This window comes from Monoraphidium neglectum (genome assembly GCF_000611645.1).
Source record: "Monoraphidium neglectum strain SAG 48.87 unplaced genomic scaffold scaffold01381, whole genome shotgun sequence".
Lineage (NCBI taxonomy): Eukaryota > Viridiplantae > Chlorophyta > Chlorophyceae > Sphaeropleales > Selenastraceae > Monoraphidium > Monoraphidium neglectum.
The window spans coordinates 1-14,693 of NW_014012247.1; the positions used below are offsets into that span (position 1 = coordinate 1).

The 14,693-nt window shown below is 63.5% G+C and overlaps 3 protein-coding genes across 3 annotated transcripts; 2 read left to right on the forward strand and 1 right to left on the reverse strand.

Moving 5' to 3' along the window:
* Positions 1-1,030: 1,030 nt before the first annotated feature.
* On the forward strand, positions 1,031-5,647 carry MNEG_7674 (hypothetical protein; the record flags this gene model as incomplete). The annotated part of the gene is made up of 10 exons (XM_014043851.1): positions 1,031-1,112; positions 1,519-1,602; positions 2,025-2,128; positions 2,378-2,623; positions 2,915-3,028; positions 3,321-3,371; positions 3,556-3,649; positions 3,887-4,004; positions 4,622-4,789; positions 5,200-5,647. 10 exons carry the CDS (start codon positions 1,031-1,033, stop codon positions 5,645-5,647), a joined length of 1,509 nt encoding a protein of 502 aa, XP_013899305.1.
* Positions 5,648-6,604: 957 nt separating this feature from the next.
* On the reverse strand, positions 6,605-11,853 carry MNEG_7675 (hypothetical protein; the record flags this gene model as incomplete). The annotated part of the gene is made up of 12 exons (XM_014043852.1): positions 6,605-7,172; positions 7,535-7,753; positions 8,081-8,257; positions 8,638-8,721; positions 8,981-9,180; positions 9,429-9,638; positions 9,864-10,017; positions 10,249-10,319; positions 10,490-10,762; positions 11,030-11,230; positions 11,473-11,576; positions 11,748-11,853. The coding sequence occupies 12 exons, from the start codon at positions 11,851-11,853 to the stop codon at positions 6,605-6,607; spliced, it is 2,367 nt and encodes a 788-aa protein (XP_013899306.1).
* Positions 11,854-12,232: 379 nt separating this feature from the next.
* Positions 12,233-14,430, forward strand: MNEG_7676 (hypothetical protein; the record flags this gene model as incomplete). Its single annotated transcript, XM_014043853.1, has 7 exons — positions 12,233-12,316; positions 12,455-12,511; positions 12,824-12,949; positions 13,301-13,390; positions 13,509-13,775; positions 13,977-14,045; positions 14,260-14,430. 7 exons carry the CDS (start codon positions 12,233-12,235, stop codon positions 14,428-14,430), a joined length of 864 nt encoding a protein of 287 aa, XP_013899307.1.
* Positions 14,431-14,693: the final 263 nt, after the last annotated feature.

Sequence of the window (14,693 nt, forward strand, 5' to 3'; positions counted from 1 at the left end):
CTGCCCGGCGCGGCGCGGCCCGGCGGTTGCTTGGTGGGGGCCCCGGGGGCATATTACACAGCAACACTGAGGTGTCTTATGTACGTCTGGAAGGGCGCCTCGACCTGTAACCGCCTGGCTGTGCACATGGCAGGGATGGGGATGTTGCTCTCCCCTTGTGACGATAGTTTCAGGCCGACCCATCCAGTGTGTGCAGCAGGCGTTGCTGCTGAGCTCCTTATCATAACGGACGCACCCCAGAACATGGCATTGCGTCCTCTGGGCTGAAACCTTAGAAGGGGTGGTTATTGGCAGGAAGGGCGGCCGGGTGGCTTCCAATGCCATCCAATTCTACCGCTACTAGTATCCTGCCAGCGGCTTCCATACACACATCCTCAACTGCCCTGCAACGACAGCCGGGACACGATCAAAGATCACGATCCAGTACTTTTCATAACTGAATCTAATTCATCCAGTACCAATTACATACGGGTGATTTGTCAGGCCCTATCCGAAGGCGCAACACAGTGGTGTCGGAGCCAAGGCTTGCTGAACACTGGCCGTCTCAGCTTTGTGAGCAGCAGGCACAGGTAAAACATTACGATGAATCCTTCTTTGGATCCCTGCCGCACTGGGAAGGGTTGTGCAGCGCATACGCACAGCGGACGCGGGTCGCGGCGTCAGCAGGCGCATCTGGTCATTCGCGCTGGAGGGACCCTGCATCTCACGCCTGGTGCAAGCGAGTGCATTGGAGCACGGCGGCTGTGGCCCCTGCAACATTCCTCAATCAGCAACGGCGAGCGGCGTTGTCTCGCGTCCGGCGTGTCGGGGGTTCCCCTGAAGCTGCGACTCTGCCTGTGGGGGCAGCAGCCCCCATGCGGGTCTTCGCCTGCCCCTAAAAGCGATATGGGAGCAGTCACGCTTGCATGCACGCTTCAGTCTGCACACTGCACACTCCCTGCGCCAACTCCACGCACGCGCCCACGACACCAATCAGGCCCTGCAACCCAATTGCTGAGTCCCTGGGGAGCCCTTTGCCGAAGGAGCTCAGATGTCGAGCGCCATCGGGAGGGGGGCCTCTGTTGGGGGCCTCATCCTGTTCGGCACCACCACATCCCTCTTTGCTAAGATTGGTGGGTGGGGGGCAGCAAGCCTGCATTCGCAGCAGCCGCTTCTGCCTCCGCACGCATCACCCCTCCGCCCTACCCTAGAACTGGGGGGGTGCTGGGAGCAGAGTGCTGACCTGTATGCAGCATAACACGACACCTCGTCGGTGTGCATGGCGTTGGCCAGTGAGGAGGCGCGCCCTGGCGCACCTCGTGCCGTTGCCCTCCCTTCTCACCACCTCATCATGACACGCGCACACGCGTGCGCGCGTGTGCTCACGCACGCGCGCACGCACGCACGTGCACACACACACACACACACACACACACACACACACACACACATGCACACGCACACGCACACGGACGCACGCACGCACGCACACCACGGGCTCGCCCTTACCCTTACCCTTGCGCGCATGACCCTATACAGTGTATGAGCTGGAGTCTGTCGGCCGTGATGGTCAGCCCAAGCTTTTCCAGAAGCCCTGGGCCATGACCCTCTCCATGTTCCTAGGTGGGTAACTTTGTGGGTGGATGGCTGGGTGGGTGGATGGCTGGGTGGGTGGATGGCTGGGTGGGCAGGTGGGTGGCTAGGGCTGGAGGGATGCTGTGGACGGCTGAGAGGGGTTTCGAAAGTGAGCCTTCACCAGCGGCGGTTTTGAAATCTGATGGACAAGGGGGCTGCGCTGCAAGGGGCTCATCCATTGGCTCCCACATCCAGCAGCAGATCGTGGGCTTGGGCTGCAAATGGATGGGCAGAAGTGTCGGCGCTGATGCGGTTGGCTAGCGACCTGGATTGGGCCCATCCATAGAAATAGAGTCTATTTTGGGTCTGGCGTAATCGCACCGCTGCATCCCTCTTTGTTTGCCAGGGCTGGTCCCCACCACCCCGCCCTGCCCCACTGCGGCCCCCAACCCCCATGGCCACACCACCAGGCATGACCCTGTGCCTTCCGCTGGCGTACTACCGGGAACACCGCCAGCGAAAGGAGCAGCAGAGCAAGGGCTCACTGAGCGTGCCGCTCATAGGGGCGCACCAGGTGCGCCTCCTTGCACGATGGAGTGCTCTCAAACAAAGGGCAACTTGCGAGAGGCTGATTGTGCGCTGCAGCGCCCACGAACTCCGTCCGCCTGTTGCAGACAGGCAGGCGGCTTCAAGGCTTCTGTTATACAGGGTTACTTGCAGACTGCTTGCAAAATGGCCAGTTGTACGCGGACCTTCCTGGGCGCGGCCTCTCCAACACATAGCCTCACCCACCCAAACCGTCACCCCGCCCGCGCCCCGCCAGGCCGCCGCCCCCTCCGAGCCGCCGCCCGTCGCCAAGGGCAGCCTCAAGGAGACGCTGCTGCTGTGCGTCCCCTCCTTCTTCGACCTCGTGGCCACCGTGCTAATGAACATCGGCCTGCTGTCCGTGACCGCCAGCGTCTACCAGATGATGCGCGGCGCAGAGATGCTCTTTGCCGCGGCGTTCGCGGTGGCGTTCCTGCACCGCCACCTGAACCGGTGGCATGGCCTCGGGATCGCGTTCTGCGTGGTGGGTCGAGCGGCCTAGGGATGTGGGGAGGGACGAGGTTGCTTTGGGAGGGTTGGGGCGCTGAACGGAGTGTATGACTCATTTGGTCCATTTAGATACAAGCACCGAAAGCGACTGTGAGCAGCACGGCAAGCCGCGGCTCCGCTGCCCGCATCATCTCGCGCACATGGTGCAGCGGCACCGACGATTGCGTGCACACAAGCATATGTGCTGCCTTGTGTCCTTGCTTCGGCTGCATCCTCCCTGATTGAGAGCATGTCTCAGACACGGCTTGGCCCCTGATTCCCGCAGATTGGCATCGGCTTGGTCGGCATGTCCAGCGTGCTGGGTGGCGAGGGCAGCAGCACGCACCAAGTTTCTACCCCGCAGATGTTGTTTGGGATCGGCCTCATCATCTTGTCACAAGTGAGGGCCGCCTGGACTTGGTTGGGGGGGCTTCCCGTCAGATCTCAGATGGTTGTGTCAAAGTGCCAGCGAGCATACTGGTCACATGGGCACATCTTACAAATTTGCTGGGCAGCCATGTGAGGGTTCAATGCCTCGGCAACGATGCTACACACACACACACACACACACACACAGCGCGATCATGCGCTCGCTTACATACATGCACCACAACGTATTTACGCACGCACTCTCACGTGCACAGCTTGACAAGCACCGCCTCATTCGCCACGACCAATCACGTGCCCCGCAGGCTGTCCAAGCGGCCCAGCTGACGTTTGAGGACTTCTTCATGGCAGACCTGGTGGGGGCCAGATGACAGGAACAGGGGGCGGGGCATTGCACGCAACTTGCCCGCAGCCACAAGTCAAGGGGTCAAGGATGGACGACCTCTGTCGTGCATTCCCCCTTGAAAACAGCGCCTCCGCCGCCATGTCAACGGGTACGCCCCCCCCCCCCCCGAAATGCGGCCCCCCCATAATGCACAGGACATGGATCCATTGAAAATTGTAGGCTTTGAGGGCGTGTTTGGCAGCGTCATGATGATCGGCGTGATGATGCCCATAGCTTACTTCCTGCCAGGTGGGGGCGGCACCTGCCGTGCAGGGCCCGGTCGACGCCGCTGAATCTGACACCACAGATTTCTTATGCTGTCGATGCAGACTCGGCTTCCAGGGTTGCCTGGACTACCTGCCATTGACGTCACAGGACCACGCATCTGCGTCGCAAGGTTGGCAGCTGACTGGTCGGCGCTTGTGCCAATCGTCGAGTTTGTTGCAAACTCATCACTACCCCGGCCTCATTCGACCTATGTCTCAGGGGAGGAGGGCACCGGCCTTCACGAGGACAGCCTGGACTCCCTGGTCATGATCAAGAACAGCACAGCGCTGCAGGGGGTGCTGGGCACTGACATGTTGGCGCTGCTGCTCTACAACCTGTGAGGGGGCCGGTGGCGCGCGCACGTGTGTGTGTGTGTGTGGATGGGGCTGGAGGTTCCTCGGCTGGGGGGCCTGTGGGTGTGTTTTTCAGGTTGGCCTGGATGGTGTTGGTAGGAGCAAGGGGGACTGCTGCAGTTCCAAACATGTTGGCGCTGCTGATTTACAACCTTCGAGCTGGACTGCTGCAGTTTCAGGGACTTCATTTCATCTTGCAGAGGTCAAATGCGTCAGGCGTTCCAATCCAAATTGGGGGATGACACGTCGACCAGGATTGTTTGAAATTTGTGGTATCCGGCCTCCACCCCAATCATTGATCGAGCTACGTAGGCGTTCCGCCCTGACTTAATGATTGAGATGCCAGCCGTGCATGTATGAACGCCCACCCCAGGGCTCCGCACCGCACAATTTGCTGAGGCCAATCGCGCATGTGCATGGTCCTGTGATGCACCCCTGGCACGCAGCATGTAGCGCGCCCCTCTTCACCACCAACGCACATGTCATGTCTGTGCACATGCCGTGATCGTCAACGCCCATGCCGAGAGCAGCAACTCAGTCCTACTGCACAATCACACACGCGCCTCCTGCTCCACCGGCAACACCACCCACCCGCCCATAGGTCTGGCATGATGGTGACCGGCCACCTGGGGGCCGTCTTCCGTACGGTCCTGGAGACGATGCGCACCCTTTTCGTGTGGCTGGTCGGCCTGCTGCTCTTTTACACGCCCCTGGGCATGGGCCGCCTGGGGGAGAAGTGGACAGCTTGGTCGCCCCTTCAGGCGCTCGGGTGCGTCGGGCGGGCCGGCCAGGGGCGATTTGAACAAAGATACGAAAAGGGCACTGGGGCACTGCGTATTGTAGCAGGCGCCTGCCTGCTGGGCCGTGCGCACAGAGCGAGTGGGGTGCACCCCCGCTCCGTGCTGTGGGCCCGCGGCGGGCTTGCAGTTTTTCTGTTGTCGTGGATGCTACAGTGGGAGCGCCGCCCCCTGCGCACGGGCGGTGTGGAACTGACGTGGGAAGAGCTGCAGCCGACCTCACTCTCCTAATGTGTTTGGCTTTGCCCCGCGGCCTGTGTTGGTTGTGCTGCATGACCAACCATCTACGTCGGCCAAATAGCCGTCCAGCACCCTCTCAACCAACAAGACAATCCATCTCTTGAACAATTGAATCGACGATAATCCTATCCGCCAACCACAGGTTCGTCGTGCTGGTGGCCGGCACTCTCGTATACGGCAAGGGCGACGAGGCCGCGTCAAAGGGCGACATCGACGCCGCCGCCTCGGGTGACCGCGACGCGCCCGCCGGTTACACCCGGGAAGACCCAGAGGCAGCGGCGGCGCCCCTGCTGCCGGGCATGGACGCCGCCGTCGACGTGCAGAGTGAGCCGACGCTGATCGCCACAGGTCGCTCGGGACCCATCAGCATGCCTGTCGGCATCCGGAGCGCGTCTCCGAGCCAGCGGGGCGGAAGCTTCCGGGCGTCAATGACGATCGCCCAGGGAAGCTACAGGGGCAGCTACACGCTGGTCGGCAGCGGGCCCCGGGGCTTGTCGCTTGACGCGGCCCCGGGCGAGCTGACGGTGAGGGAAACGGCGACGCGGCGCGGCGGCGAGGGCGCTGGCGGCGTGGAGGCTCACAGCACTTGACCTGCGTGGGCTGCCGGTAACCGAGCGGCGAAGTCTTGAGAATGGTCGATGGAATCAAATCAATTTCCTGGGTCGAATTTGCCATTTTTTTTGCTGGATCTTACATGCAAAGCTGGATCTTACAGGCTGATGGTGGATATGCGGGGCTCCGTAAGTTGAGGAGTGCTTGAGGGCGGGGGCAGCAAGCGGATGGCGGCGGCACCACTCAGCAGGGCTGCAAGCGGCGCTCGGGTGGGTTAGCGGCGGGTAGGTTAGCGGCGGTGGCGAGAGGTGGGGCATGGCGTTGGGCTAGGAAAGTGCCAATGGCCGCATCTCTGGGCGCGGCACCCCCCGCTTGGCGCGATGTCGCTCGCGCAACGATGCGGCGGCAATCTCGGCGGCGCCGCCTGCCCCATCGGCAGCGGACTGCAGGGCGCGGGCAAGTGGCTGCAGGCTGGGCGCCCAGTTTTGCACTGCTGAATTCCAGGCGGTGAACGCCTGCTTTCCTACCTTAACAGTGTGCCCGGTTTGGCTGCCCCCCAAAACTAACGCCAGCAGCAGTCAGGTCGGGCCGAGTCCACTTTTGCTAGGTCAAACGTTCCACAACCGAGGCGCTCTTTGCGCACTGCATTTTTAGCGGCTGGAAAGCAAGGGTCGCGGCCACGGCGAGATGGGGCCCCACCCAGATGCCGATTCCCACCAACGGCCCGGTGCAAGCTTGACCCCACCATCCCGAAGCAGAGAGACGGCCAGCTCGTTCAACACGCCCTTGCACCAACCCTCAGCCATCATGTCGGGCCCCCATGCACATGATGAATATGTGTGTATGCTGAGGGCAAACGAAAGCATTGCATTTGCAAAACCACCCGCACTGCAAGCACGACCAAAATCACCCACAGGCAGATACAAACGGGAGACCAAGAGCAAGTACCGCGCCCACAGACGGGCCAACAGCAGCCACTTTGCAGCGGCGCTCCCTCACTGCGCGTCCGTGCCAGCCTGCGCCCAGGGGGCCTTCGTCACACCCAGCCCCCCCGGCTGCTGCTGCCCCCCGCCGGCCCGCAGCCACGGCGCCGCGCCGCCGGCCGCGCCCGGCGCCGGCTGCTGCTGCAGCTGCCCCGCCATGCTCGCCGCGGCCAGGCCGCCGGGCGCGGGCGGCGGGATGTTTGCGTCCGACTCCATCGCCGCGCGCTGCTGCTCGTCGAGGCGCCCCGCAAAAATCCTCGGCCCCAGCAGGTCCCGCAGCTCCGCGATGCACCGCCCCGCCGCAACCTCGGACAGCTGGTGGCCGCACCGCAGGTCCGCGAACGCAGGCGCGAGGAACGCCTCCAGGTGCCGCTTGAACTCCTTGGATCCGAGGTTGCGCGCGATCTGGGGGAGGGCCCTCCAGATCGTCTCGTGCATGTTGAAGGCGTGCTGGAAGGTGGAGAGGCGGGATAGATCTGCCAAGGTGGGCATGAACTCGGGGACCAGGGCCGGGCGGACTGCCGAGAGCTCCTTCAGGAGGTGGACTGCGCCATCAGACGCCTCCCAGGGCTGCTTGTCCCTGTGAGAGAGGTGAGGGGCACGGGGGAGGCAGGGGGCGGCGCAGCCAGGGTCAGCTGTTTGGCTGGGGTGGCGCAGCGGTTGTTGGCTGTTTGGCTGGGGTGGCGCAGTAAGTGTCGGCTGTTCAGAGTCCGTCCCGGTTGCAGCCGGGGGAGGGAGGGCTGGCAAGATCGAGCTGTCCCACCAACAGGACCGGCGCTCCCAGAGCGCCGAGCGCCCAAACTCGATGCTCCCTTGAGATCCACAAAACGCAACAACGTGCTCAACGACCCGCAAAGCCTCTGCGCGCCGGCAACCCCTGAACGTTTGCATCGAATCGTGCGCGGCGCGCCCCGTCGCTGGCGGGCGGCCGGCGCTGCCCACCGCGCGAATCCGTAGTCGTTGCAGCCGTCGCTCTTAACCAGGTGGCTCGTGCTGAACCGCGCCACCAGGCTGCCGCAGCTGAACATGTCCTGGCCGGTGTGGACCGCCGGGTCGTTGTCGCGCGCGCGGCGGGCGGCGACGCCGAAGGTGGTGGTGTTCTCGAGGCCGGAGTACTTTTGGGACTCGGGCCCCTGGCTGAACGCCTTTGGCAGCAGCTCCCTGCATTGGTTGAGAGGATTGGATCATCACAGGGTATGATGGGCGGAAGTGATTTAAAGAATACATGATAAGATATGATATGATATGTCATAAATTGGGCAGTTGCAATCGGGCATCAACCTGCAGGCAGTGTTGTCATCACAGACGTTTGGTTGCAACAGTTCCACCAGCCGGGGGTGCTGCTGTGCATCTGACGCCAGGCTGATCGGCGGGGCTGGCGGCCCGGCGACAGCTCAGCACGTCAGCGCAGGCCAGTCCGCCTGGCCACTCACACCCCCAGCACACCCGGCTGCCCAGCACCCCGACCACCACAAAGGCCCGGCTCACTTCAGCACCGCGACCACGAAGGCCGCCCCCTCGTCGCCGTACGCGCCCACCGCGCGGCCCAGCGCCGCGGCCGTGTCCTCGCGGACCGTGGGGATGTTGTCCCACACGTGGTCTGACCAGAGGGAAAACAGCTCCGGCAGCACGGGGCGCGCCTCCTGGGGGTATGCTGCCACGCACCTGGGGGAATCCAGTGGTATTGATGGGCTCAGGGACGAGGTCATGCATGCGTGTGTATATGCGCGTGTATGTATGCGATTGTGTAAATGCGTATGTGAGGGTGCGTACAGGGTGAGTGCATGGGGCGAGGGGCGTGTGCATGCGTGATTGTGTATGCGTGTGTGCATGTAGTTGTGCGTAGTGGGTGAATGTGATTGTGTGCAGAGGAAAAGCGCTGGTGCATCTGCACGGGCATGCGAGAGCATGTGGATCCACGTGTAGGGAGGGTGCAGGTGCAAGTTGCGGAGAGGGTGGTGGACGGGGAAACGCAGCTGGCCCTGGCACCTGGCAATCAATCACGCACGGTGTGTGCGGAGTGCCAGTGCTGGTTGAGCGGCCACAGCGAAGAGCGCGCCGCTCGCGGCGGTGGCGCCGCCCGCCACGTGTCGGGACGCAGCGGGTGGCACCTGGCGACCACCGCCGCTCTGCTGGGCGTGCAAGCGGCTGGGATGCCTCACTCATGCAACATGCTCAGAAACACAACATTGCGCCCCAAACGCATCATTTGGACCAAACGCATCGTCCTCCCTGAGATTCCCCGAACCCCCGCCTGCGCTGCGATGGGATGCAACGCCCACGCTGCCCCCCAACGCACCCCACCAAACCCGGCCACGCCCTGCCCGTTGGCAGGCAGCGGCCAGCCCAACCGCGCCCCGCCCTCCGCCCCTCGCCTCCGCCTCTCACCGTCCGCACGCCACGCACGCCGCGTCCCGCACCGGCCAGCTCATGTCCTTGAAGCACGTGATCAGCGCCCGCAGCAGCGCCGGCACGTGGGGCGCCACCGCCGCCTTGTCAACCTTCTCCATCAGCTCCGCCATGCAGGCGCACGCGGACTCCCGGACTGCATGGTTGTTGGCTTTGGACTGGGCTATGTAGTACGACACCTGCGGGGGGTTTATGGGCGGGTGGAAAGGGGGGCGCAGTAAGACTCAAGGCCGGCTCTGCAACGCTAAGGGGTAGCCCCCAGCAGCTCCTCCCCAGAATAACAGGCGGCCTTGTCCCACTTTGTCGTCAGGGACACGCACACGCCTCCGAGGCAGCGCCCCGACCAACAAAAACCCAGGTCCGCAATAAAATGGAACGGCGGGCGGGCCGAATTGGCAGTGCAATCGACGGCGTTGCGGTGCCTCACCACGTCGTCGATGTGCTGCGCCACCAGCCCGCGCCCCCTCTCTCCCACCACGCGCCGCCACGACTCCTGGGCGTACAGCCGCACGCCCTCGGCCACGTAGTATCGGTTGAGGCACATTGCCGGCAGCAGCGCGGGGTAGAAGGCAGACGCAGCCGCGGGCGGCAGGCGCGTCATGAACGCGCGCGCCGCGACGCAGGCGGCGTAGCGGACCTGCAGAGTGTGCGCGTGCGCAGCCAGGCGGATTCTGTCCGCCGCACCAAGGGCCCACGGAGCTGCATGGGGCTCGGTGGCTGCCGCCCGCTGACACCGCGCAATGCCTGCATTATAACGGGACACAGCAGTGTGCTGCCGTGCCTGTCTGCCTTCACCACCGCCACCCTGATCACCAGCGTTGTGCGCGGTCAGCGACCACGACCACCCCAAATCGCCCCCCACCTGGCTCCAGTTGTCGCTGAGGCCATCTGCAAGTCGCCCCGCCAGCCGCGGCCCCACAGTCTCCGCCAGCTCCTCCCCTGGCAGCGCCTCGCACAGCGACTTGAGCGTGAAGTGTGCCGTCTCCCGCACAAAGCGGTTGGGGTGGTACACCGCCCTGCGTCAACACAAGGGATAATGGTGGTGGGGGGAGGTTGGTTTGGTGGTTGCTCTGCAAGAGCGGGAAGAAACCTGGGGTGCCGTTGTGCTGAAGCACAGGCAAAAATGCGCCGCGGCTTTGAGGTCCAGCTGAGGTGTAGGCAGCCCGAGGTGTGGGCAGCCCGAGGTGTGGGAGCTTGTCGCCTGTGCTATATATCTCGCAACCGCGCCGCGAGCATGACTAAGCCACCTGTAGAGCAGCTCCCTCAGCTCCTCATCCAGCTCCGGCCTGACCCCCGGCCCAGCGCTGTCCATCATCGCCTGACGGTTGGCGGTTGGCGGCGGTTTGAGGAAGTTGCTCGACAGGCCCCAACAGAGCCAAGCAACACGTCACACGAGCGGCTCGTCTTTGATAGGAACGCCGCCGCGTAAAGGCAGCCATTTGCATGCCGCTCGCAGCCTCGGAATCCTCCTAAAAGTACCCCCCTCACCTGCAGCGCCCGCATGCTGGTCTCGAGGCACTTCCATCCCTCTGTGCCGTGCCGCATCACGCCCGTCCCGACCGGCGTGGGCCTGTAGCTCGCGGCCAGCAGCGCCCCCAGCAGGTCCGGGCTGCTGCCCGCCCTGCTGCCGGCGCGCGAAGCCATAGGGCTGTCGCCGCCGCCGAGGGCGACGCTGCTGCGCTGGCCGGCGGCGCTGCCGGCCGCGTCGGGGTCGCCGCCGTCGCCCGCGTGGTGGTTGTCCTCCTCCTCCTCGGGCCGGTCCTGGTTTGTCACATCACAGGATTAATGACATCATAACCCAATCCACTATCAGCTCAGAAATTGGGCCTGTCATCAGAACAATGACCACAAGACTGCAACTACCGCTGCAGCAGCAACGACTGGTGCCCAGCAAACTGTGGTATATCTGCGTCCCCCAGCTCACGCCCAGTGTGAGCCTGCAGTTTTGCGGCATTCTGAGAGCGCGCTGCGGGTGGAGCCAGCCCGCATCCCCAACCGCCCAGCCTGGCCCCGCCATCCCGAGCTCACGTAATGCTCCAGGATGCTGGTCAGCACGCGCCGCCGCGCCTCCCTGAACGCCGCCACGCCGCGCCGCCCGCACAGCGCGCCCAGCACGCCGCCGGCCGCCAGCCTCACGCGGACCTCCGGGTCCTCCAGCAGCCGCAGCGCCTCAGACTGCATCGCCGCATCAAAGCCGGCCGGCGGCTCCCGCACCCGCTCCAGCAGCAGCTGGAGGGGGCGCATGGATTGGCGTGGCGGGTGCGGGGCAGTTGAGTCATTCACAAGGTGCGAGAGGATAGGTGGGGGCGGCGGGCCGCATCCGCTTAGACCGGGACGAGAGGCGGGAGAGGCAGGGTGCGAGGAATCGCTGTTTGCCCGCAGCACAGACGACCTTCGCGGCGAGTGCTGCTGAAAACAACAGCTGCTTGATTGCGAACAGGCAAGGCGGCTGATGGGAACCCTACACACACCTTGGCTGCCAGCAGGCCGCCGAGCTTGCTTTCCCAACGGTCGCCTTGAAGCAGCTGCGCGATGCCCGCCGCCAGCGCAGCGACGTCGCTGGCGCCCTCTGGGCCTGCGCATGCCAGCCGAGCATGTATGCAAAAAGGGGTTCATCCTGACTTCAGGTGCAAAACAACAACAAAGGGGTGAGATGGCGGCATGCGCAGCGGCGCAGCAGAGCGGCTATGCATACCCTGCAACTGCTTGCTGGTGCTCGTGTGTTGCGGCGGCCAGCGCCACGCACCTGCTTTGAGTCCCTCTTCGATCGCGAGGAGCGCGTTCTCTCGGTCCAGGTGTCGGTGCGCTGACAGGCCTGCCAACACCGCCTCGACCTGCCCGGGGGCTCCCATGGTTCTCCACTTTCGGCACAGATCACTATGAGTTGGTTTCGTGGAGGTAGGATCTTGAATACAACCAGCAAAGTCTTGTGGCACAGCTGGTTTTGTTGTGAGCACCGTTCACAGCTACGGGAGTGTCACTTGCAGTGATCATCCACATTGTTTTGTGCCGCTCGATTGTTGTGCGCTGCTTGTGCGACGTTGCAAGCACACAAGAAGTTTTGACATCAGGCTTTCCCTTCAAAGCTTGTAACACGCTCTGGTGCCCCACCACCCCGACGTGCCGCAGCTTGCCCTCGCCTTACGGCCGCATCTCAGCATTTAAAGGACACTGTAAAGTCCCTTAGCCTGAGTCACCCCTGCTCAGGGGCGGTACTGCAGCCAGATCGCAATGGTGGACTTGGATAAATGGATAGAGAAGGTCAAGCGCTGCGAGTACCTAGCAGAGGACGAGCTGAAGGCGCTGTGCGAATATGTGAGGAGTCAGGGCTGCAGCCGGCGCAGCGTGGCATGCATACCGCGAATGTCGTGCGCCGCTGCTGCCCAGTTCACCAGCTCCCTCCCTCGAGTTTCATCATCATGGGGCACTCTGGGGCGCCAAACCATTCCACAGGTCAAGGAGATCCTGGTTGAGGAGTCCAACGTGCAGCCAGTGCAGGCCCCTGTCACGGTGTGACCAACCATGCAGCGCGTGCCCAACAGCGTATGCTGGTGCCGGCGCAGGCGTTTGTAGCTTCGCGGCGTGCTCACGGATTTGCAGCCAGCAAGGGGTTACTTTGGTATCACAGATAGCCACTCGTATGGCTCAGCCCTGCCAGCTGCTGGCCGTTGAACGTGGTTTTTTGGGGGGATGCCATGCGAGTTGAATTGCGCGTCAGAGCAGCTGGAGCGTGGGGCGCCAGCTGCTGTGGTGCTCCTGCGAGGGCGAACCTGGACGCAGCAGCGTGACAAGCACATCTCCAATGGCGGCGAACCCTTGCAGGTGTGCGGCGACATCCATGGGCAATTCCATGACCTGCTGCGGCTATTTGACACGGGCGGGCAGGTGCCAGACACATCATACATCTTCATGGGCGACTTTGTGGACCGAGGGTACAACAGCCTCGAGGTGCGTGCTCGCGTGCATGGTATTTTTGTTTGTGACTGCGCGCGCGCGCGTGTGTGTGTGTGTGTAATTGTGTGTTCATGTGGTCGTGTGCGTGTGTATGTGTGCGTGCGGGTGCGTATTGATGGGAGTGCGGGTGCGCTTGTCAGCTTGCAGCACCCCGTGTAGGTTTTCTTTTGTGGTGGCGTTGTGGCCCCCTGCAAGGCGATGGATGGTGGGGCTGGGAGGGTGCAGGAGGGAGTTTGGTGAGGGCCGGCCCGCTCCAACGCGCAGCGGTTGAGGAGGCGCCAGTGACACGCTGCGCAGCCAGGGAGTGCGAGCGAGCCCTTGCTGCCCTGCTGCGCCGCCCGGCAGGTGTTCACGCTGCTGCTGCTGCTCAAGGCGCGGTGGCCGGCGAACATGACGCTGCTGCGGGGCAACCACGAGAGCCGGCAGATTACACAGGTGTGCAGCGCTGGGCGGGGCAGCGCATCCTGGCGCTCGAGCTGGGGCAACTGCAGCGGTCTTTATAGGAAATCGGGAACAGCAGGCACAGCAGCAGTAGCAGCAGTAGCAGCCACAGCAGCAGCAGCAGCAGCAGCAGCAGCAGCAGCAGCAGCAGCAGCAGCAGCAGCAGGGCGCGTGGCGTCCTGGCCTGTTGCACACGAGGTCCAGAAGCCAAAGCAGCAGACTGCTTCACCGCCTCGAGCCTGAATGCAGGAGCTCGCCCCTGCGGCCGTGCTGTCGCCGCCCTCAGGTGTATGGCTTCTACGACGAGTGCCAACGGAAGTATGGCAACGCAAACAGCTGGCGCTATTGCACAGAAGTGTTTGACTACCTCACGGTCTCGGTGGGGTTAATCTCAGCCTGACCCCTGGGATTCTTGACAGCCTTGCAGGGCATGGGCGCACTCGTGTCCAGGCATTGCAATGGTGCAGGTTCAGGCCGTCACCAGGCGGCCACGATGTGCTCTATCATCGCGCTTTGATGCGCCCGCGACGCCCCACCCCACACCGCCCCTGCAACCTCGTCGTGTGCCCGCCACCCCCAGGCTCTGATTGACGGCAAGGTGCTGTGCGTCCACGGCGGCCTCTCGCCAGACATCCGGACGCTGGACCAGGTGCGCCCGCGTCCAGGTCTTCCAGGGCCCTTCTCACAATTTCAAGTTCTTTTCTTTCGCCCAACAAACAAGTTTTGAGCCTGTCATGCACTCTGATGCCAGGGCGTCAACCTCCCATCACTGGCCCCCCTCCCACCACCACACACCCTCCCGACCTTCCACACACCACCACCGCCACCATCACCACCATCGCCCCCAATTCTGTGGCCCACAGGTGCGGGTGATCGACCGCGTGTGTGAGATCCCACACGAGGGGCCCTTCTGCGACCTCATGTGGAGCGACCCTGAAGACATAGAGACGTGGGCCGTCAGCCCACGCGGCGCGGGGTGGCTCTTTGGCCGCAAGGTCACGGGGGAGTTCAACCAGATCAACGGTGGGCGCTAGGGGGCAGAGGGGTGGGGGTACCTGGAGCCGCGTTTCTGGGTCACTGGCACGGGGCAGTTTGAGAGCGCGCCTCTTCTGCGGTAGTTTGGAAAAGCGAAAGGCGCCTGCACGGCACGAACCCAGGGCGCGTCTTGCTCCATGGGTGATCGCACGAGGCGCTGGCCGCCTGCAATTGGCGCTTGGGGTTTCGAAGTCGAGGCTCCAACCTCGCCGGGCACGATGTCATCACGAACCAACTTTGTGCGACACTCACAGCACCCCCG